The sequence below is a fragment of the Lithobates pipiens genome, unplaced genomic scaffold (assembly GCF_037356315.1).
Source record: "Lithobates pipiens isolate NorthernLeopardFrog02 unplaced genomic scaffold, aLitPip1_a1.2 Scaffold_8, whole genome shotgun sequence".
In the NCBI taxonomy this organism is placed as follows: domain Eukaryota; kingdom Metazoa; phylum Chordata; class Amphibia; order Anura; family Ranidae; genus Lithobates; species Lithobates pipiens.
In genome coordinates, this window is record NW_027507903.1 from 542,252,100 (window position 1) to 542,274,550 (window position 22,451).

General features: G+C 41.8%; 1 protein-coding gene across 5 annotated transcripts in view; it reads right to left on the reverse strand.

Moving 5' to 3' along the window:
- LOC143960809 (zinc metalloproteinase-disintegrin-like VAP1) overlaps positions 1–22,451 on the reverse strand; it is a 295,153-nt gene that overhangs the window by 256,479 nt on the left and 16,223 nt on the right. For all 5 annotated transcript variants that reach the window (XM_077469729.1, XM_077469728.1, XM_077469726.1 and 2 more), the window contains exons 2-5: positions 12,372–12,454; positions 3,728–3,804; positions 1,911–1,989; positions 869–945 (exon numbers count right to left, since the gene is read on the reverse strand). In XM_077469729.1, coding sequence (XP_077325855.1) covers positions 869–945; positions 1,911–1,989; positions 3,728–3,804; positions 12,372–12,454 — 316 coding nt within the window. The remainder of the gene's footprint in view (positions 1–868; positions 946–1,910; positions 1,990–3,727; positions 3,805–12,371; positions 12,455–22,451) is intronic.

A 22,451-nucleotide genomic window follows, 5' to 3' on the forward strand; every position in this document is an offset into this window, starting at 1 on the left:
ATTCCTAGCACTGGGACAGTAGTGCTTTGTTTGTGAGTAAACTCTTTTTGGACTTAATACATTTTATGGGTATATACAGAGAGTACTATGCATGTTTTATTTTGATCTTTTATGGTACAATGAGTCTATCTAAGCACCATTGACCAGGAGACCTGATGAGCAATCTGGAGCAGTGGAGTTTGTTACTAGCTATATTTCTGGAGAGGCATCTATCATTTCTATTTACCCATTGTTACGGGAAGGCTTGATTTGACCTATCTGTTGGCTCAGTAGGTCCACTGTGTAAGGAGAGCGGCTTGTATTACTGTTGTTGGAAGTATTTTCACGAATCTGAAGATTGAGAAGCACTTTACAAGTACAGTGATCACAGCTGAGGACTCCTTCTTTTACTCACTGTTATCCATTTTCTGCTTATATACATGGACTTTTCTCTTAAGATTTTATTATCTTTTATATTTTAAAATGTCATGAATTTTGTATTTTTAATAGCGTTGCACTATTTATTATTTTAAAGTTTACATTCAAGATTTGTATTTTGACCTTGAGTGCTATAGCTGCTTTACAGGTTAGGTTATTTGTTTGCGCTGATTGACTCTACCTTTTTTGATATTACCTACAAGGTTGATAACTATACATTTCATTGGTATACATTTGAGCGGTTTTGTCCCAACATCAAAGGGGCTCGAGGAATGAAGAATCATGTCGAAATAAAATAAAATGTGGGCAGATTGAAATCTGTGTAAGGCCTTACTATATGCTAGTTCCTTATTTTCCAGTATTGTTAGGAGATATAATATTCTAAGTACAATACATAGAAGCAATACAATACTTAGCATAGCTTCCCTTATTGTTTTCTCCTTTATCTTACCTTAACCCATGGCACATGCTGAGGCTAACTTGGGAGTTGTTATCATTCTTTACACGACCCTGATAATAGCAGTTATCCTGCAAAAGAAATGAGCCAAACTATTTTCTTAGCTGGTTATTAGAGTTAAAAGCATGAGTTCTCTAAAGAGATGTGGGTAAATACCTCTGGAAAACTGTAACCAGGGCACAATGATACCTCATCAGTTTGAACTACCATATTAAAGCAGTATTAAACCCAAAATTAAAAATGTTATATATTGCAGCTTACCAATCTTTAGATATAGTAGCTGCATTAGTTTTCTTTTTTAGAATTTTTCCCCTCTGTTTTCACCTGGTGATTTAACCAGTAACTCACCTCCTGTATTAGAGTGTCTCCATTCTGGATGACAGAGCACAGGTGCACATTTAGACAGTAGCATTGTCAGTCTGGGGGGGAAGTGTTGGATGTACTCGGAGATTTAGATACACTAAACACATTGAAGTCAAACTCCAACTAATATTTTATAAGCAGTTACAGCAAACAGTTTTTCTTTCCTTTTTGGGATAAAGATTTTACATAAATAAAACTGATCATTGCAAGCACCCTTGACAAAGTTAAATGGTTTTTCTCATCCATGTAACTGATAAGTCTGCAAGAAAGCTTGTTGGTTTGAAAAACATCAGATTTTCCACTGGGTGAAAATGAAAGAAATACTAAAAAAGAAAACGAATACAGCATATTGCATATTTGAGCTTGTAAGCTGCAATAAAATAAATGCTTGCATTTCGGTTTAATACCACCAAAAAAAAACAACAGGTGATTAATTCTCAACACATCAAGAGTGCTCTGTTTAATTCCTAAATCAAGTTTTTTTTTTTTACAAAAATGCAGTTAGATGTGGACATTTCAGGGCCATTCTTTGATCTAAATATGAGTGAGGAATTTTAAGGCAAGTCAAGTAGGTGATGAGGTTAAAAAAATGTTTTCACAAAGTAACCTAAAGCTCAGTTTTAAGGTAAAACATTAAATGAAACTGCAATACTATCATTATCACTCTACATACCCGCCATGCTGGACTTGTAGTGACTGGAGTACCATCATCCAGATAATGAGTCTCTGTATAGTTGGTAGTTAGCAGGTCTCTGTATAAAAGTAGAAAATATGCTTTATAAAATTTAGTGCAAAGCAAAAATATTTTTGTACAGTTCAGTAATAAGAATGGTCACTTAACCACTTTAAGACCAGGCCTTTTTCTGACATTTGTTGTTTACAAATAAAAATCAGTATTTTTTTGCTAGAAAATTACTTAGAACCCCAAATATTAGTTATATATATTTTTTTAGCAGAGACTCTAGAGAATAAAATGGTGGTTGTTGCAATATTTTATGTCACACTGTATTTGAGCAGCGGTCTTTCAAACACAATTTTTGGGGAAAAAATACATTTGAATGATTAAAAAAATAAAAATAGTAAAGTTAGCCCAATTTATTTTTTTGTATAATGTGAAAGATGATGTTATGCTGAGTAAATAGATACCTAACATGTTATGCTTTAAAATTGCGCACGCTAGTGGAATGGAAACCAACTACAGCACTTAAAAATCTCCATAGGCGATGCTTTAAACAATTTTACAGGTTACCTGTTACAGAGGAGGTCTTGGGCTAGAATTATTGCCGTTGCTCTAACGGTCATGGTGGTACCTCACATGTGGGGTTTGAATACCATTTACATAAGCGGATGCAACTTACATATGCAATCGCTTCTGCGCATACCGTATATACTCGAGTATAGGCTGACCCGAATATAAGCCGAGGCACCTAATTGCAGTCTCACTGTGCCCATTTGCAGTCTAATTGTGCCCATTTGCAGTCTCACTGTGACTATTTGCAGCCTAATTGTGCCCATCTGTAGTCTCACTGTGCCCATCTGTAGTCTCAATGTGCCCATCTGCAGTGGTATCTTTCATTACTAAAACAGCGTGTGTCTCCTGCTGTGTTATGTAGTCTGTTCGGCCGTCCATTGTAACAAAGCCCCACCTCCTCCTCGTCTATCATAAACTGAACACTGATACAGTTTCCCAGCATTGTATCAGTGTTCCTCTATCACAGACGAGGAGGAGGCGCGGCTTTGTTACAATGGATGGCCGAACAGACTGCATAACAAAGCAGGAGACACACTCTGTTTTAGTAATGAAAGGTACGGCTCACTCGAGTATAATCCGGGGGGGGTTCAGCCCAAAAAATGGGATGAAAAACTCGGCTTATACTCGAGTGTACACAGTATTTCTTTTATGTTTTATTTTTACACTGTCCCTTTAATATTTATTTTTTTAGATCTCTCATTTACCTTTAAAAGCAAAACAATTTTATTTATTTTTAAAATTTAGTTTTGCCTTTAACAAAAAATAAATCAGCCCTTTATGCTCCGAGATGCGGAAGTGACGTCAGACGTTGCTCTGATCCTCCAAGGGCATAGAGCCAAGTGAGGGCCATTTTGCCCTCACTTGACTTCCCACCCCGGGCCAGATTGCTTTCGGGTTTAGCGATGGCTCTGGTAAACCCATAAGACACAGCAAAACGGCGGGAGGGGGGACAGGGGACCTGCCTAAAAAAGTGATCCTGCGGTGAATTCGCTGCTGGGACTACTTTTATGTGGAAAGCCGTCCGCCTACTGTAAATAAGGATACCAAGGTTATGGCAGCTAGCTAGTTGCTAGTTGCTGCCATAACTCCGGTACTTAACGTCAAGCTAATGACGTAAATTTACAGTTAGGTGGTCGGCAAGGTTCACTCCTAAAAAGAGGTACTTTACATGTGGCTGCATTTTGCACATTTTTTACTATCTTTGAAAAATAAGTGTGCAATGTGTGGGAGATACTCACTCAGTCTTTTCCAGATGAAGTTCTAGTGGCTGTCCATTTAATTCTATCCCATAATGCACCAGATCTGGATATTTGTTCTGTGAAGATAGGAGTAGTATGAACACATGTATGATGTCTACTAAGAACCACATTAACAATAATTTGGCATAAATAAAATGAGTACTGTTCCCATTAATCTAATGGTAACTGTTTTAGCACCACATTTTTTTTAAGGATAGCACGCAAGTCAAGTTCTGTATTTAATGTTTTTTTTTTTTATTCTTGTAGCATAGGTACTGCCTGTAGTTTTGCTCATAACTGTGAAGGTGTTCCACAAGATTTTCCTGTTTGTATGTGGAGATTTGTACCCATTCAGCAAAAATAGTGAGGCTAGCTACTGATATTGGGTGAGAAGACCTGGCTCACAATTGGAGTTCTAGTTTATCCCAAACAGTAATTTGGAGGGCTGTTCAAATTATTTTCAAAGTATACTAAACTCAGTAATTTGGAAGGGTGTCCACATACTGTCCTTACAATATATTTTCTCATTTTAAGGTGTACAAACCTTTAAAGTGTAACTAAGAGGCAATTTCATTTTGGATAGAGTTATAACCCCATGAGTTGTTTTTTTGCCATCTGTGTCCCATTGGGGAAGTTTTCCCTTCACTTCCTATCCCATAGAAAATACCGGAAGTGAGAAGAAATCCTTCCAAAATGAGGGAATCTCAGTGTGTCACCAGGCCAAAACTAGTGTCCCCATTGGAAAATCTCCCCTCTATTACTGTTTTGCTGACAACCCAAGATTTGAAATTTTAATTCTCTTTTTTAGAGAGGGTGAATCTTTCTAACAGAGGCACAGACAACATTAAAAATTAACTGGTGTTCTAATCCCACTCGACTCTATCCAAAACGAAAAAAAGAGGTTTTCAAGTGCATGAGCGGAGGTTCCCAAGATGGCTGCTTGAGCTCAGAGCTCCGCATGCCCCAGCCATGCGGCGTACCCGATAGCCAATCGCGACCTGCAAGATGAGCCACAAAGCGGCATCGGTTGGTGGAAGACCCTCGGGATCACCATATGTCTGGGGATACAGCTCACTGCGATCTCGGACCTCAATTTGCATCTAGTAACGGCCCGGCCAAATCCAAGATGGCAGCCCCAGCTCAGCAATGTGACCCTGGAGCAGAGGGACACACATAGGTCTCTCCTATTCATACCACTGACATCCCAGCGCAAAGGAGCCTAGGCCCATAACGGCACCTAAACCCAACAGATCTTTTTCTCAAAGTGTCCAAATTACTGGACAGAGGCCTAACGCAAACAGAGACTAAAATTACTGGGGACATCCGAGCTGACTTCCAAAACTTGGGGTCCAGAATGGAAGCGTTCCAAGGACAATAGGCCTCCATGACCCCTTTTGGCCACTTCACTCCACATCTACCCTGGTTATCCCAGGCATCTGGTCAAGGGAATTACTACTCTCTAAAACTGGTTTCCTATTTTGATTATTGTTTCCTCCCCCACTTTTTTTTATCTTTTTTTTTCCATTTTTTTCATGTTTTATGAGGACAGCTATGAATGGGACGTTTATACTCCTACTTTGGGATCTGTGATTTCATAAGCCTGGTGGCTTCCCCTTGTCGGACACCCCATGAGGGCTTCCCATGGTTACAGGAGCCTCTCCGGGTTTCTCCAAATGGGGAGTAAGATAGGATGTTGTTTTTTTGTTTTTAATTAAATGCTCCTCTCCTTACGTTAAGTTACATTATGCCATGTTTCATTATGCTCTACATTTTTAATACAGTCCCCTCTTCCCCCTCCCTTAACTAATCTTTCCCTTCCCCTCCCTTATAATAGAATATGGACTGCGCTAACTACCAAAAATATCAAAATAATTATGTGTATATATTTTCTACCACTGTATTCCAATACAATATATATGTGCACAACTATAATAATACCACCAGTGCTATTCATCAAAAGAGAAATAAAAAATTGACAATTAAATACTTTCAGTACCTGAAGCAACCCTCAGATTAGGGAGTCCAATGATAGTGACAATTCATGAATGAAAAATCAATTCCAAAATATAAATAAAAATAAATACAGTTCCTTCATTGCAGTCCAAAATGAATAAAAGATTTTTTATGAACAATCAAACGCTCCTATTTGCTCATATGTGGTTCCTGCGTCCATAGCAAAATTCACCCTTTGTGCCACCACCACCTTGGGAAATGGCCACTCACCAGATACCAATAGAAAATCATATCTGGTGAGTGGCCATGAGCAAATAGGAGTGTTTGATTGCTCACAAAAAATCTTTTATTTTGGACTGCAATGAAGGAACTGTATTTATTTTTATTCATATTTTGGAATCGATTTTTTTCATTCATGAATTGTCACTATCATTGGGCTCAGGCCAATCTGAGGGTTGCTTCAGCCACTGAAAGTATTTCATTTTTTATTTTTTTTTGATGAATAGCACTGGTGGTATTATTATAGTATTGCACATATATATTGTATTGGAATACAGTGGTAAAAAATATATACAAATAATTATTTAGATATTTTTGGTAGTTAGCGCAGTCCATATTCTATTAAATTTTTTAACCTTAATTAAGGGGTTTTGTTTAACTACAGCACACCTTCATGTAATATATATTTTGGGCGCCAATATCCTTTTTTTCTTTTCCCTTCCCTTACCTACCCTTTCCCCTGCCCACCCCCATACCTCTTTTTCATACTTCTCAATTAACTAAGCATTTGTTTTGTTCTCTTGTGGGTTGGGATCTTTGCAGATAATAACTGTTTTAATTTTTTCTGATCAAGGGTGTGCCATGACTGGGGCAGTTCTATTGCACCTGAATATGAATATGATTATGGTATACCTATATCCGTAGGATAGGATGTCACTCCCCCAAGAGGGAGATGACACGACATGTTTTGATGTTGGCAGATGGGTACCTTTCTTCCCCTGCCCTTTTAAGCCCCAAGCGGGCTTATACTTGTATTATTCCCTTCTCTTTTTCTCTTCTAGTCCTAATTCTCTCTGTTTCAGCCAATCTCCAGACATTACCTCTCCTGCACACCCTCAAGAGGGATCGTATCCCCATTTGGTCTATCCCCCTGGACTTCAGACATCGGCTTGGTAAAGGTAAGCGACAGTAGGTTGGATGGTTATCCATCCCTTTTGCTCAATGGCCAGTGAGACAACACTTACCCTCCCCCCCTCCCACTATGGGTGGCCTTCCACAACACTCGGGGGCTAAATTCCCCAGTGAAATGCTGGCAAGTTTTTAACTCCTACCATGCACATAAAATAGATATAGTCCTATTACGAGAAACACATTTCCCTAAGCGGTACAATCTCTCCTTCCTTTATGCAAATTACCCTTTGTTTTTCTTGGCGAATGCTGAGGATAAGACAGTAGCTATCCTTTTCTCCAAAAACTGTAAATTTAGGCCACAGTTGGAACACAGAGACCCAGATTTATATTAGTGAAGGGGAATCTAGATGACCATTTGTATTCATTAATCTCCTATTACACATCTAATTGGGGTTAGACAAGATTTTTCCAGAGGTTGGGTCGCCTTGTAGGTGCCACTGTAATTTATGGGGGGGGACACGAACACTGCTTTTTTCCCAGCTCACTCTCCCCACTAAAAGTATCTCCATAATCGGGAAACTAATTTTTCAACAGGGCCTCACTGATGTCTGGAGGGAACTGAATCCTACCCAACGAGACTATACACGCTTCTCTAGCCCACATCAATCATATGCGAGAATTGAACATATTCTATTATCCACAAATCACATCCTTGGGCAATCAAATCCTTTATTAAGGATACTGTACTTATGGTTGGATCACTCTATGGTCATACTCACCCTGCAGAAACGCTTTGATCATGCAGGCCTATCCCACCGGAGACTAAGTGAATCAATCTTGAGTGATTCCATTAGAGTAGTGTAATTAGAAAAGGTGCTAAAAGAATACTTTCTCTTAAATAATGTAGTAGGGACCACAATCTCTTGGATAATGTCCCAAGAGAAGGGACTAGCGACGGGACTAGCGAAGGACGTGAATGTTGCCACCTCCATCGGCGAGATTGACACCTCGCGAGCCCCGTCGTCTGGTGTGGATTTAAAGGGGAACCCCTACTCCAAAAAAAGGCATGGGGTCCTCCCAAAGTCCATAGCAGACCCTTATCCAAGCATGCAGCCCGGCCAGTCAGGAAAGGGGGTGGGGAAGAGCGAGCAACCCCCTCTCCTGAACCATACCAGGCCACGTGCCCTCAACATGGGGGGGTGCTTTGGGGAAGGGGGGCCCTGCGGCCCCCACCCAAAGCACCTTGTCCCCATGTTGATAAGGACAAGGGCCTCTTCCCGACAACCCTGGCCATTGGTTGTCGGGGTCTGCGGGCAGGGGGCTTATCAGAATCTGGGAGCCCCCTTTAATAAGGGGGCCCCCAGATTCCAGCCCCCTACTCTATGTGAATGAGTATGGGGTACGATGTACCCCTACCCTTTCACCTGGGGAAAAAAGTGTTAATAAAAAAAACACAACACAGGTTTTTAAAGTTTTTTCTTAGATAGCTCCGGGGGTCTTCTTCTGACTTCGGGTGTCTTCTCGCCGGGCTTCTCTGCTATCTTCTGCTCTTTTACCACTAGCTCTTTTACTAGCGGAGGAGCCTGGCTTTCTCCTTCGCCACTGCCGCTGTCCGGGGGTCTACTTCCAACTTCGGGGGTCTTCTTCTGACTTTGGGGGTCTTGTCCCGCTCTTTGCTTCTTCTGCCGGGCCTCCGCTATCTTCTTACAGCTCTTTTACTAGCGTTGGCCCGGTCTTCTGTCACTGTCGCCGCCTTCTTCTTCTTTGCCTTCTTCTTCTTCTTCTCTTCTTGTTCTTCCTTCCAATGTAGACAAGATGCTCTGTCCGGCCGTAGTGGCAGGGATGTGTTGTGCGGCGACTTATATAGGCATAAGGGGCGGGGTCACTGGGTGATGTCACATGGTGACCCCGTCCCTTATGCCTATATAAGTTGCCGCACAAAGCATCCCTGCCATTACGGCCGGAGAGAGCGTTGTGTCAACATCGGAAGGAAGAAGAAGAAGAAGGTGAAGAAGAAGGTGGCGACAGTGACAGCGACAGAAGACCGGCCCAACACTAGTAAAAGAGCTGTAAGAAGATAGCGGAGGCCTGGGAGAAGAAGCAAAGAGCGGGACAAGACCCCTGAAGTCAGAAGAAGACCCCCGGATGGCGGCGGCGACAAAGTAGAAAGCCAGGCTCCTCCGCTAGTAAAAGAGCTAGTGGTAAAAGAGTAGAAGATAGCAGAGGAGCCCGGCGAGAAGACACCCGAAGTCAGAAGAAGACCTCGGAGCTGTCTAATAAAGTACTTTAAAAACCTGTGTTGTGTTTTTTTTATTAACACTTTTTTCCCCAGGTGAATGGGTAGGGGTACATCGTACCCCATACTCATTCACATAGGGTAGGGGGCCGGAATCTGGGGGCCCCCTTATTAAAGGGGGCTGCTGGATTCTGATAAGGCCCCCGCCCACAGACCCCGACAACCAACAATTGGGGTTGTCGGGGAGAGGCCCTTGTCCTCATCCACATGGGGACAAGGTGCTTTGGGGTGGGGGACCGCAGGGCTCCCCTTCCCCAAAACACCCCCATGTTGAGGGCACGTGGCCTGGTACGGTTCAGGAGGGGGGCGCTCGCTCGTCCCCAGCCCCTTTCCTGACTGACTGGGCTGCGTGCTCGGATAAGGGTCTGCTATGGACTTTGGAGGGACACCTATGCCGTTTTTTCGGCGTAGGGGTTCCCCTTTAAATCCATAACAGGCGACGGGGCTAGCGAGGTGTCAATTTTGCCGATGGAGGCGGTGACATTCACTTCCTTGGCTAGTCCTGTCTACCTGGAGTCACGTTCAAAATGAACGGACTTTACTCCGTGTGGGCAAGTCCGTTCATTTCAAAGGGTCCAGACAGGATGTAATTGCGGTAATGCCGCCCAAGTATTGGGACGGCGTTACCATGAGAGGAAGAGTAATCAGTTAGATTACTTGTTACCCTCTTAAGTAACTGCGTTAAGTAACTCTGTTTATTTTAACTGAGTTACTTACATCACTGCTTTTGTCTGTCTGATCTTACAATTTTCAGTCCTGAGATTTCCTGATATAAGATTTTTGAATTGTTTAAGTGAAGAGAGCTTCAACTCAAACTTTATGTAGATGAAAAATCCCTTTGGCTTTTCCTTACCAATTCTATGATAACGAGACAATTTCATTATAATTCCTCAGGATCGAGAAGCTTGAGGTTGGAGGTGCTTCCCACTACCCTAAGGACACAGCTTGAACCCAATTTGGGTGTCGGGGTGGAGATAAACACATCTAATGCATGTATAGAATTTGTCTACTGTTAAAAGTCCTCTGACTGGACTGGAGATCTGGAATAAGGGAGACTAATTATTTTTTTTTGCTGTACAGCATACATACAGCATAATGACAATTATGACTGCTGCACAGAAGATGAAAACGCCATTTACATTTTTGTTCACACGATCTGTCATCATTAAGCTTAATTCTAGGTAGACTCTGCTGGGTTACATTACATAATGGTTTCTTATAATTATATTCAGAGGGTAGGATTGATGGTTAATGACTTGGCGTCACATCCCTAATCATGTGTAGAAAAGAGTTTGCATGCCAATGGGTGGGATTAAGGGGGGGCTTTATCGTGAACAGAAAATTAGATTTAAAAACACTTTACCACAAAATATTTAATATATGAAACACATCACAATGGGGGTTATTTACGAAAGGCAAATCCACTTTGCACTGCAAGTGCACTTGAAAGTGTAGTCACTCTAAATCTAAGGGGTAGATCTGAAATGAGGGGAAGCTCTGCTGATTTTATCATCCAATCATGTGCAAGCAAAAATGCTGGTTTATTTATTTTCCTCATATGTCCCCCTCAGATCTACAGCGACTTTACTTCTATGAGCACTTTCAGTGCAAAGTGGATTTTCCTTTAGTAAATAACCCCCAATGGGTGATCAAATGGTGCAAATCAATGACTCATCTTATTCAGAAAAGGCCATCCATGAGATACTGCTAATATACTCTATGTATGTACAACATTATAACAAGAGGTTAAACATGAACTTTGGTGAAGGGTAAAAATAGAACACAGATGAGTAATTCTTTAATTTGTTTCACAGTGAGATTCATCAGGAAGATATGCTACATTTCTTATAACTGCCATATAATATTTTGGTGAAGTCTTCCTGCTATGATACCAAGCTGTGCCTCGCCCAAACCATCATAGTCATTTCAAAAAGCAAAGCAATGCTTTCTGCTGCATTCCCTATAACTAATTTACAATATACGGAAAAAAAAATGCAGCTGAAATAGTGAGACCTTCTCATAACGCACAAAGCTCCGAAGAAAACCTCTCTCAAGGGGTTTCTTACCAGTGAAGAATTAAGAAATAACAATAAAAATGTATTGCAATACAAAATACTAAACCTAGGAACACAAATTTTAATCAAACACTAAAATAAAAACTACTATGCAGTCTTTGTAAAAAAAAATTCCAATAAAAACATTGAAACAAAAATAAAAAACTACTGACGTTTTGCATTATATAAAACTAAACAAAAACAATTCAAAAGTGCCGAGCCCAGCATTGAAAATGAACACAAACATAACCAGTAATATTCAATTTAATATTAATAATATTAAGTAAAAATATACAGGATTTATAATGTCCTGCTCAATAGAATGTAGGGTAAAATATCTGAAATATTATCTTTTTGGAAAACTTCCTTTAGTGCACATATACTGTCTATTTTACACTTTCTCTATGAACTTTTATATCAAAACACCAGCCTGTTCATAATTTTATAACACATGACAATTGCCTAAGGATCTCACAGATCATCCCTTCAAAATATTGGCTGCCCAAACTGTATAGTAATAACTTCTTACATGAGATGAAATTAGAGTTTACAATAAATAGCATGTACAACTTCAGGCCTGATATAAATGTACATAGCTCTATAAAACCCATCCTACACTTTAGGTTTGTTGGTTCTGTAAAGGGTCAAGGCTACCCAAAGTTGATAAGCTGGATTTGGCCATCTATCCATAACCAAGGCAAAGGTACACGTTAATGGTGGCCTCACCACCAGCACATACCCACCGAAGTTGGACTTTAGGGCAAAAAGCAGTGCTGAAACAGTATGAAGGCAGCTTGAAAGTTTTTTTAAATTAGTAAAACTATATCATAAAATATAAAATATGATAATATATTATAATATAATATCATAATAGAATGCCCTACTGAGAATGGCATGCTTAGTAGACATGTGCACTGCTGAAAAATGTTTTGTTTTAACTTTCATTTAATTTGTGATTTTTATTTCGTTTTTTGGGTCATTTGTTATGATCGCAATTCGTAAATTCGTAAATTAGACAATTCGCAAATTATAAAAATTATATATAAAATATGATAATATATTATAATATATAAAATTTGAATTGTTGCCCCACTATTATTTCTAAGCTTCTCAGTATTTACAAATTATTGGAAATTATTAAATAAGTTAATAAATAACAATAAGGCCTCCCCATGTGAACAGTACCATATAAATAAATCAGTTACTGTACCTGTGTATCTCTCTTGTACTGAGTATGAAGTTTTCGAGGATAAACCACCTCATATTTTTGTTTCCCAGGAAATGGATTAAATCCTAAAAATAATAGAGCAACACCATACGTTTTTATTATGAAAAATTATTTCATTCATTATTCATATCATATAACAGCTGTGCTTTAGAAAATATAATGATTTATTCACTAATAAAAATTGGAGTGTCACAAGTTTCACACCATGCCCTGAATGGCTTGTATCATGCTAGCGCAGTGTGGAGTAAGCAAAAATGACAACAACCCCAATTTATAACTATGTTTAAAAGTAAGTTGCACATGGAAGAGCTTTACATAGAGCAAACAACATTTTTTTCCCAGCACACTTGTTGTAGGGCCGTGACATGGGGGCACTTTTTTATATGTGCCCCCACCCCATTTCAATAGTAATAATGAGTGTGGGTCATAGGTGAAATCATCCTGCCAGCCCTCACACTGGATGCACTCTTCTCCTCTCCAGCCAGTGGCATTGGTCTGTCCCTACCCATCCCAGCTACAGAGCATTTTGAGATTAATAGTGCAGAACACTTAATATCCTTCACCGGGTCCTTAGCACAGCACTTTTATCTTGCTCCAACCTGAAGGTTTGAAAGGGAAGCCCCAAAATGTATGCAAGGCCTTTTTCTTTCATGGTCCAGGCCCTGTCCCTACGAAAATTCTATATCACAGTGGCCCAAGAATGCTCTACTGAGAGCTGCATGCTTAATAGACATGTGCACTGCTGAAATTTTTTTTGTTTTAACTTTCATTTCATTCGTTTTTTTTTTTTTTTTTTCATTTTTTGGGTCATTTGTTATGATCGCAATTTGTAAATTCGTAAATTAGTCAATTCGTAAATTCAATAATTCAAAAATTTGTAAATTTTTATTATTATTGTTATTTATTATTAATTTGTTATATTCCATTTGTTTAGATACAGCATTTTTTATTTTGGATAATTCATAACTATAACTATTTGGGATAAATTTGTATTTGTTATGTTCACTAACAGCCAAATTTGAAAGGAAATTTCAATACTTATAGTTGAATAGTTAGTTATTATTTCAGATTTTCAAATTTTCGGGTTTTTGGAATTTACGAATATTTGGAAAAATTTGTTCAACAGGTTTTCATTAATTGGGATGTTTCAGAATGAACAAATTTGTCAAAATTCGGTAAAAAAGTAATTCGGAACCAAACGAATTGCACATGTCTAAGCCCTTGTACACACGGTCGGACATTCCGACAACCAAATCCGTCGGATTTTTTCCGACGGATTTTGTCCGAAACTGTTGCATATACACGGTCGGACAAAGTTGTCCGAAAATCCGATCATTCAGAACGTGATGACGTAATTTCGTTATGACAGAACTACGTTTACACTAGTAGCCAATAGCTTTGGTGTAGGAATTTGATCTGAGAATGCGTGGCACTTTGTCCGATCGTAATTCTCTACACATGATCGGACAAAGTCCGATCGGATCATGTTGTCGGAAAATTTTACCGACAAGTTGGAAAACTTGGTCCCTCGGATACTCCGACGGAAACAGTCCGATGGAGACCACACACAGTCGGATTATCCGACAAAACGGTCTGATCGGACACATTCCGTCACAATCTCCGACTGTGTGTACAAGGGCTTGTACAGTATACTAAGCCACCCTTCTGACTGGGACCGTCTGTCACTGGCCATCATCATCCTTGTCCCAAACGGGCTGCTCTTCCTTCTGTACACCAATGTTACGCAAGAACATAAATAACTCTTTGTTTCCCTCATTATACACACTGTATTGGCACGCATATGCTTCTCTGCATTAAATGTTAAGACCAGAATTTGCAGAATAAACAAACTTGTTTACTGGAGTTTCTCTTACTGGTACATTGATCTTACACAGTTCAGCATTCAACGCGTCCAGGCAAAGATCTAACGGATACAGTATACCTCCACCTCAGCCAATCAGAGGAAGTCTTGCATTTATTCAAAAATACAAAGCCTCCTTTGGATGGCTGAGCAGTGCTCAGCTCCACTCAATTTTGTTCCATGAATGGGACAGAGTACTATGTACTGTATGTAACTAATGCTGCATGCAGTTTATACAGAGCTCCCAGCAGGCACATCTATTAGTTAGTAAAGGAAATCGTTGGAGTTATGTTTTAAAGCCCTTCCATGTACACCTTACTTTTAAAGCTGGTTCTAAAATAGAGTGTTGCCATTTTTAGATAGTTTGCTGGAAAGGGCCTGGGGACACATTGTACACCATTAGTTTAGCATTATGCCTTGGTGGGCTTCAAATGTGTCCCTGTGCCTTTGAAAGTCGGTGTTTGCACTCAAGTTTTTGTACTGAAAATTACCATATAATTATTTTTGTCCAGCAAATTACTATATTATGAATTACTATATAATAATTAAAGTGGAAGAATAGCCTAAGGCCCCTTTCAGACGGGGCAGACTCTGTCCTGATTAGCAGGGGATGTGCTCACAGATCCTGCTGCTCAGTGAAAAGCAGGAGGATGACAGAAAAGGACGGAGACCCTTCCAATTTTTAAGCAGGCCAGAGCAGACTCGACGGTAGGTGGTTGTAAACAGACACAAGTCCATTTGCACCCACCTGTCCATAGCTGTGAATGGACCATCTGATTAGGTGCCCCTGAGGAACTGACTGGTGGACCTGTTTGGACCCTTTATCTGAAGGGGGCCTATGTCTAACTATTATGAAAAATGTTCCCTCCTCTACCCTACCTAACATATGTTTTATTTGCTTTGGTCCAATCTCATAATCCTGTAAATGTGGCTCAGGAAGCACCCGTCGGCTTGGAATTCCAGGAGCTGTGATGTCACCCATGCCTGGTATACACTAATCATTTTTTTCCATTCAAGAGCACTGATTGGGAGTCGGTTGGCTGCAGGTTTTCCAGCATGCTCATCGAAAGAACCTGACAGAAGGCTGACATACACACGGCCCAATTGTAAGCAATTGGTTACCATGTCCCAGCCATTATCAGCGCTCCCCCCCCCCCCTACAGCAGCTGCTCACTGACACAGTGGAGCCAGAGCTGTGGCCAGTCCCAGAGCAGAATTAAAAAGAGGTAAGTACACAATCTTTTTTTTATCAGGCAGGAAAAGTGTGTGCGGGGGGGCATTATTATGAATAGTTAGACTTTTCTTCGACTTTAATAAGTTTAACTTACAACTAATAATACAAATAGGAGTACAAAAGCTGAAAAGAAACTGAGACTACAACCTCCACCCTTCAATGTTTTCACTGGCTGGCCAGTTGTCCAATGCTTGTGAAAGTGACATCTAATGTAGAAAAGGTTGCTGACCCATGTTGTGTGAAAATAATATTCTGATTCCTGTAGAAATGTTTTTATCAGCAAAGAAAATCTTCTGCCTGACTCATATTGCGTTATAAAGGTATCATATCTCCACAGGGCCAATGCTACCACTACATAAAATAGGCAGCCACCTAATGTACAGCCATGACCACTGGTTTCCCCATGGCCAGGTCAGGATGGGGGGCACAGGGGAAAGTTGCCCTGGACACAGCAATGGACTGTGTTGCCATCATTTGTTTTGCCTTCACTGAGGACGAATCCACGAGTAGAAAAAGAGGTGTCCTCCCTCTTTAGTCTCCTCCCATCACATGCAGCAAACATCCAGCCTTCACCTGGACTGAGCACCGTGATAGACACCTGGCTTGCCCCATACTGTGCGTTACGTGCTGGGAATTGGATGTGACATTGCCTGGGGGATTGTTATCTATGTGTGGAAGTGTGGAATGGGGGTGGCTGTCATCACTCAGCAGCCTGCTGGATCCCCTATCTAGAGTTTATTTGTCCTTGGGCAGTATGAAATCACTCATGTCCCATGCTTAATCATCACCCCGACACTCTGATCTCTTGGCTGGATCACTTTTATGGGATTGGACCTGGAGCCTGCTCAAAGCTGTGTGAGATCTCCACACACCAACACTGGTTCCTGCAAGGAGGACACATGGCGCATTGGGGCACTGGGGGCTTCAGCATGTGCAGTGCTGGGGGACACCTTACATGTGTATTGCTGGCCGATCACAGGCTTTGGACACCTTACATCATGTTTTCTTATTTTAATATTTTCTTTTTTTGGGGGGAGGGGGCTGAGGTGCAAGTACCGGTAGCTGGTCTCGCCTAGGGCACAAAATAATCTAGCACCGTTCCTGTATCTCCATATCTGGTGTAAAAACACAGTCTCTAAATATTAAAAAACAGAAGTGCTGTGGTTGCCACACTAAATAAAATGAGGAATCGTTGAAAACAAGCATAAAGGAAATGCGCACACAACACATATGTACGGTATTTACTGGATAACATATGGCTATGTGATTCTCCTGATTATAGGACCCTGTGACAGTTTATAGGTATGAACCAGCACAGCAAAATAAGATATGCTAAAAATAAATAGATGTCTTATAGGCTGAAGTCCAGGTAAACAGCTAAATGCAAAGCTACAATCCATGCATATGTGCTGTCTTACCTGCCACAGAATTTGTTTTTCTGTACATCCAGTACTGACATTAACACAGCTTTGCATGGGTGACATCACAGCTCCTGGATTTCCAACTCCAACCAAAGCTTTTCATTTTATTTGGAATGGCGTGGAAAAGGCTTAGAGGTTTTGTCAGGTTTTTATCATTTCTCTTAGATTTTATACCTGTACTGGGGGGGTTATTTCTGACATGAGAGGTGATACCTTCATAAGATATAGTATAGTGTGGTTTTTGTAGAAATATGTTAATGTAACACCTTAACCAGCATATCCTGCTCTATGGGTGTTGCCTGTTTGATCTCATCAGTGTACAGTGGCGTAGTGGCCTTCTCTTCTGTATTTCCTGCTTAAAGGGGTTGCAAACCCTTGTGTTTTTTCACCTTAATGGATCCTATGCATTAAGATGAAAAAACACCTGGCAGTTTAACTAACCTGAGCCCCTTCATCTCCTCGGCGGGGATGCGCTCTCTCCACAGGGTCCCGGCTCTTGATTGGATAGATAATCAAATCCAATGACGCGGTCGCCGGGGGGTGGGGCCGAGCCCGGCATTCATGTTTCTGGTCTAGCGCTTCTCCTAGGGCAGTGATGGCGAACCTTGGCACCCCAGATGTTTTTGAACTACATTTCCCATGATGCTCAACTACACTTCAGAGTGTATGAGCATCATGGGAAATGTAGTTCCAAAACATCTGGGGTGCCAAGGTTTGCCGTCACTGTCCTAGGGGGTTATCTGATGCAGGAGGAGCTGTGAGAAATGCCGGGGGACCCCAGAAGAGGCCACTCTGTGCAAAATGAGCTGCACAGTGGAGGTAAGTATGATATGTTTGTTATTTAAAAATATAAAAAACGATCCTTTACAATCACTTTAAAGGGACGCTCTCACCTTTCCCTCAATATACTCATCTTATGTGCTTCTTTCCACCTGCAAGCTCCTCTGCAATTTGGATTGAGATTTCCTTTGTTAGCAAACCAAAGTGATGGCATCTCTCCCCGGTCACGTGCCAGAGCACCGTTACAGGGAACAGGCCACATATCTCCCTGTACACAGGTATTTTTGCCAGCTAAAAAGGAGCAGTGCAGGTAAGGAAAGTATATACGGGACAGAGGATGCCCATAGTTCCCAACTGTCCCTGATTTTGAGAGACTGTCCCTCATTCGGAAGAAAGTCCCTCTGTCCCTCTTTCCTCCTCAATTGTCCCTCATTTTGGTCTGATCTATATAGTTGTATATAAAATGCACTTTTTATCTTTCAAAAAGTGTTTCCCAGTGCTAAACCTTTCACCCAATTTCAAAAGCTAGTATAAAGGAAAAGTAGTGATTAAAAAAAACACTTGTGGATTTGACTAATCCTTTTTTGTATAATTCTCATTTAAGGGTGTGTGTCCTATGCCTAAATACTATTGCTAATAGGTATCCCACCCTCGTTCTCATCTTAAAAAGTTGGGAGGTATGGGATGCCCTTTCTTTTTTTTTTTTTTGGAGTGTGCCCCTCTTTTGCCTCCACTTCTTCCCCTTCCCCTCTCCGGTTGGGTTTTGTTTGGGTTTTTTAAATTTTTTTATTTTTTTAATGTTTGGATGAGGGGGGGATGGTGGGTTCTAAATATTGTAAAGAAGGTTTTATTAGATAAACTATATAATTGAGAAAATGGATTTCAGTTGGTACAGCAAAGATAAAAGTGTATATATACAGTCTACTCAATTTTTTTCTTTGTTTTTACATATCTTTTTGTACAGTATTGTATGGTTTGTCCTAAATGTAAAAAAAAATAATAAAAATGTAATTCCAGAGATACAGTCACCTTGCCATGCATGGATAAGTGGGACAATATTTGAACCCCTTCCAGGTTTTTTCCTTTTACACATGATCAGCTGTCAGCCAATGGCAGCTGATCATGTGACATAAACAGAGCCAGTAATTGACTATTTTTCCTCCTCACGCTGATGGTGTGAGGAGGAAAAAAAGCTGATCACCGACGGCTGCGAGAGGGACATCACCGACGGCTGCCAGTGCCCACCAGCGACACCTACCAGTGCCCACAGTACCACCCATCAGTGCCCACAGTGCCACCTATAAATCCCCAATCAGTGCATCATTACTAGTGCTGCCTATCAATACCACCTACCAGTGCCCATCAGTGCCAGTGGCATCTATCAGTGCCACTCATCAGTGCCGCCCATCAGCGCCATCTTATCAGTGCCTATCAGTGCCGTCTTTTCAGTGCCCATCAGTGTCATCTTATCTGTGTCTATCAGTGTTGCCTTATTTGTGCCCATCAGTGCAGCCCATCAGTGGCCATCAGTGCAGACCATTAGTGCCCATCAGTACAGCCTCATCAAAGAATTTCAATGAAGAAGAAAAATTACCCATTTGCAAAACTTTATAACAAACTATGAAACATGTTTTTGTTTTGTTTTTAATTCACAAATGTTTTTATTTGTTTAGCAAAAAATAAAAACCCAAATGGTGATTACATACCACCAAAAGAAAGCTTAATTTGTCTGAAAAAAAATGATAACATTTTCATTTGAGAACAGTGTAGCATGACCGCGCAATTGTCATTCAAAGTGTGATAGCGCTGAAAGCTGGGTAGGAGGGGGGTTTAAGTGCCCAGTAAGCAAGAGCTTAAACTATTCCTAAACAGCACTAAATGAGCTTTCAAACAAGTCATCACTGATCTCTGTAGCTATCAACACTGTGGAGCTATTTATGCTAAAATTATCAGCAGAAATTGGAGTTGTTTGCTCAGCAGCTGAGATCACCCTGCTTCAAAGGGCCACCCCAAAGCCCCCCCTCCCCCCCCATATTTTTCTACTATATTTACTACCAACCTAGTGTTGGGTTCTGCACATTTCAGATACTCACCCACCCAGCGGATCCTGTATTGACCAATCAAGATCCTCTTTTCCTCTAGCAGCACTCAGTCCTGCATCGCCATGTTTTGCTGAGATGTCATCAAGAGGCTGAAGGCTGTTCCGAGCTCAGCCGGTGCGCCTCTTGATGACAGCCGCTCCATCTTTACTGATTAAAAAGCCTTGCCTCCTGGAATATGCGATGAGCATATTCCAAGAGGCAAAGGGATGACAGTGCATGTCATTTGCCTAGGCGAATGATCTAAAAGGGGGTGGGGCCTGACAGTTTTTTGAGAAAAAAAAAGTAAATAAAGAAAAAAAAAGAGTGCAATCCATGCACAGGACTGGAGGAGGGGTGGAGAGAAGGGACCATTTTTCAGTGAGTGAAGATTTGCTTTAAATCAAAGCAGAACTTCACCCTCTCAATCAACATTGACTATTTTTAATCCTTATGCTGCTAGCCAGTGGCGGATGGTGCTTTTTGTTTTGTGTGGGGGTTAATTGTAGGTGTATTGTTTGCCACCCCCAAAAGCCCACCAGCTGCCCGGTCGGTAGGGTCACCTGCAGGGCTAGTGCAAGGATTTTTGACACCCTAGGCCAGTGATGGCGAACCTTGGCACCCCAGATGTTTTGGAACTACATTTCCCATGATGCTCATGCACCCTGCAGTTTAGTTGAGCATCATGGGAAATGTAGTTCCAAAACATCTGGAGTGCCAAGGTTCGCCATCACTGCCCTAGGCAAAACCTAATTTTTACACCCCCATTGGCTCCACCCCGGAGTCCCCCTGACTCCACCCCCTTTGCTTTACCCATGTGACAGGAGGCGTTAGCTCTGCTTCCTCTAGCACTGGCTCCATGCTGCAAATTACAGTACCGGTTGGACGGAGCAGCTGCCTGGGGACTGAGTTAGTTACATGCTGCAGCCTGCAGAGCATGCAGGCGCAGAGGGAAACCAGTGGCCAGGCGCCCCTAGACAGCAGTGCGCCCTAGGCGGCTGCCTAGTTTGCCTAGTGGTAGCACCGGCCCTGGTCACCTGAAGCCGCCCCCCCCACGCAGGGTGGCCGGTCGGGTCAATTGCATCCCCCTCGGTCAGACAGTTGGTCTGGTTACCAGCCCTGCTCTTACCCCATCTTTGGTGTGGGCGGCGGCTTCCCCTGCATCACAGCGGCTGTGCGTCTCCTTCCTCCTCCTCAGCCGAAAGGATGGGTTAGTCTTGCAGCCAATCGGGAAACAGGTCTCAAGACTCACTTCCTGATTGGCTAGGAGGTCGAATCAGTGTGACAATAATGAATATTCATTTGTGATTATCACACAACTGGGTGGGCTTGAGACCACCCTTTTTTGAAGCCTATTAGAGCCTCTAGCTCTAATCACGTGCTTCAAAAAAAAAAATGCATTGTACTCCATGCACCCTGCATGTAGATTAGGGGGCCGGACACATGGATAGGGGGGCACCCTGCATTATGGGCCACCACTGCTGCTAACGTTAATAAATGGATAGGATATAATTTTTTGTATAGCATTAACCACCTAAGGAGCTGCTTGTCTGATTGGGCTTACCGTTACCTTCTTCACCTCGATTTGCGTCTAGGGGTTTCCCATGGTAGATGGCCCAGAAACTTTAGAGACTGATGACAGATCCGCTTAAAGGGATTTTTATTTGCAAAAACATAGTTAACGACCAGTCTCTTAGTATAGGATCAGAGGGTTAGGAGAAAAGTCCAGGTACTCTTAGTGTCAAAGTCAATAATAAAGAACTTGCTTACTTCGACTAAATCCAGAGAATAGCCATTCACAGCTGGATGTTCACTCAAGTTGGATAGTCCCTCTCTCACAAGGCCTAGCAGCCAACAAAGTGCTTAAATCAGGAATAAGTCTCTGCCACATACTCTGTTGTAGAACATGTAGGAATAAGTCTCTGCCACAGATTCTGTTGTAAAACATGTATGAAACTAAGACTTGTAGAATACTCGTGTGGTACCAGTATCTTTCAGCTGGTCCGGCGATACCTCATGAGATTGGATTCTCTTAGGTCCCTCAGCCTCACCAGGCTCTTGCTAAGAAATCAACCCATATGTGGCCTTCTTCCGAAGAGTCCTCCCCTGGATAGCTACGAAGTTGCTGGGCCTCTCCACAACCGGAGACGGCCCCGGACCACTTCCGAATCCTTTACTTAGTTTCCTTGCCTAGGGTTAGCCAGCCCCGAGACATAAAGTCGGGTGGATCCGCACCCCAGGCCATAGCCTTCCTGGGGGCTGGTCAGGAGGACCAGGACCATGGAGTCAGAACCCCGAACCACGTGACATCCGCATCTTAAGTACCCTCTCCCAAAAAGCACAGCAAGAGTGGCACTCCCACTGGGCTGGCTCAGAGAGAAAATAACCTTAAAGCACCCAACCAAACTGTGTTTCCATGCGTGCCAGAAGAGACAGAGCCCCCTATGGCCAGTCCGAACACCCTATAGTCCAGTCAGACTGATGCTGAGGTCAAAATTTGGAATAATTATACCCAAACCAAACTGCAGTTCAGGTGTAACATTAAATTTCAAAACATATAGCACATTCTCTTCAGGAGCCGGCGCTACATATGTTTCTTCAGTTACTTCCTGGTTTCCTGCCTAGGCAAATGATGTCATACATCTCAGGGGTCCTCAGGAGGGGAGGAAGAGTTTTCCCATATAAGCA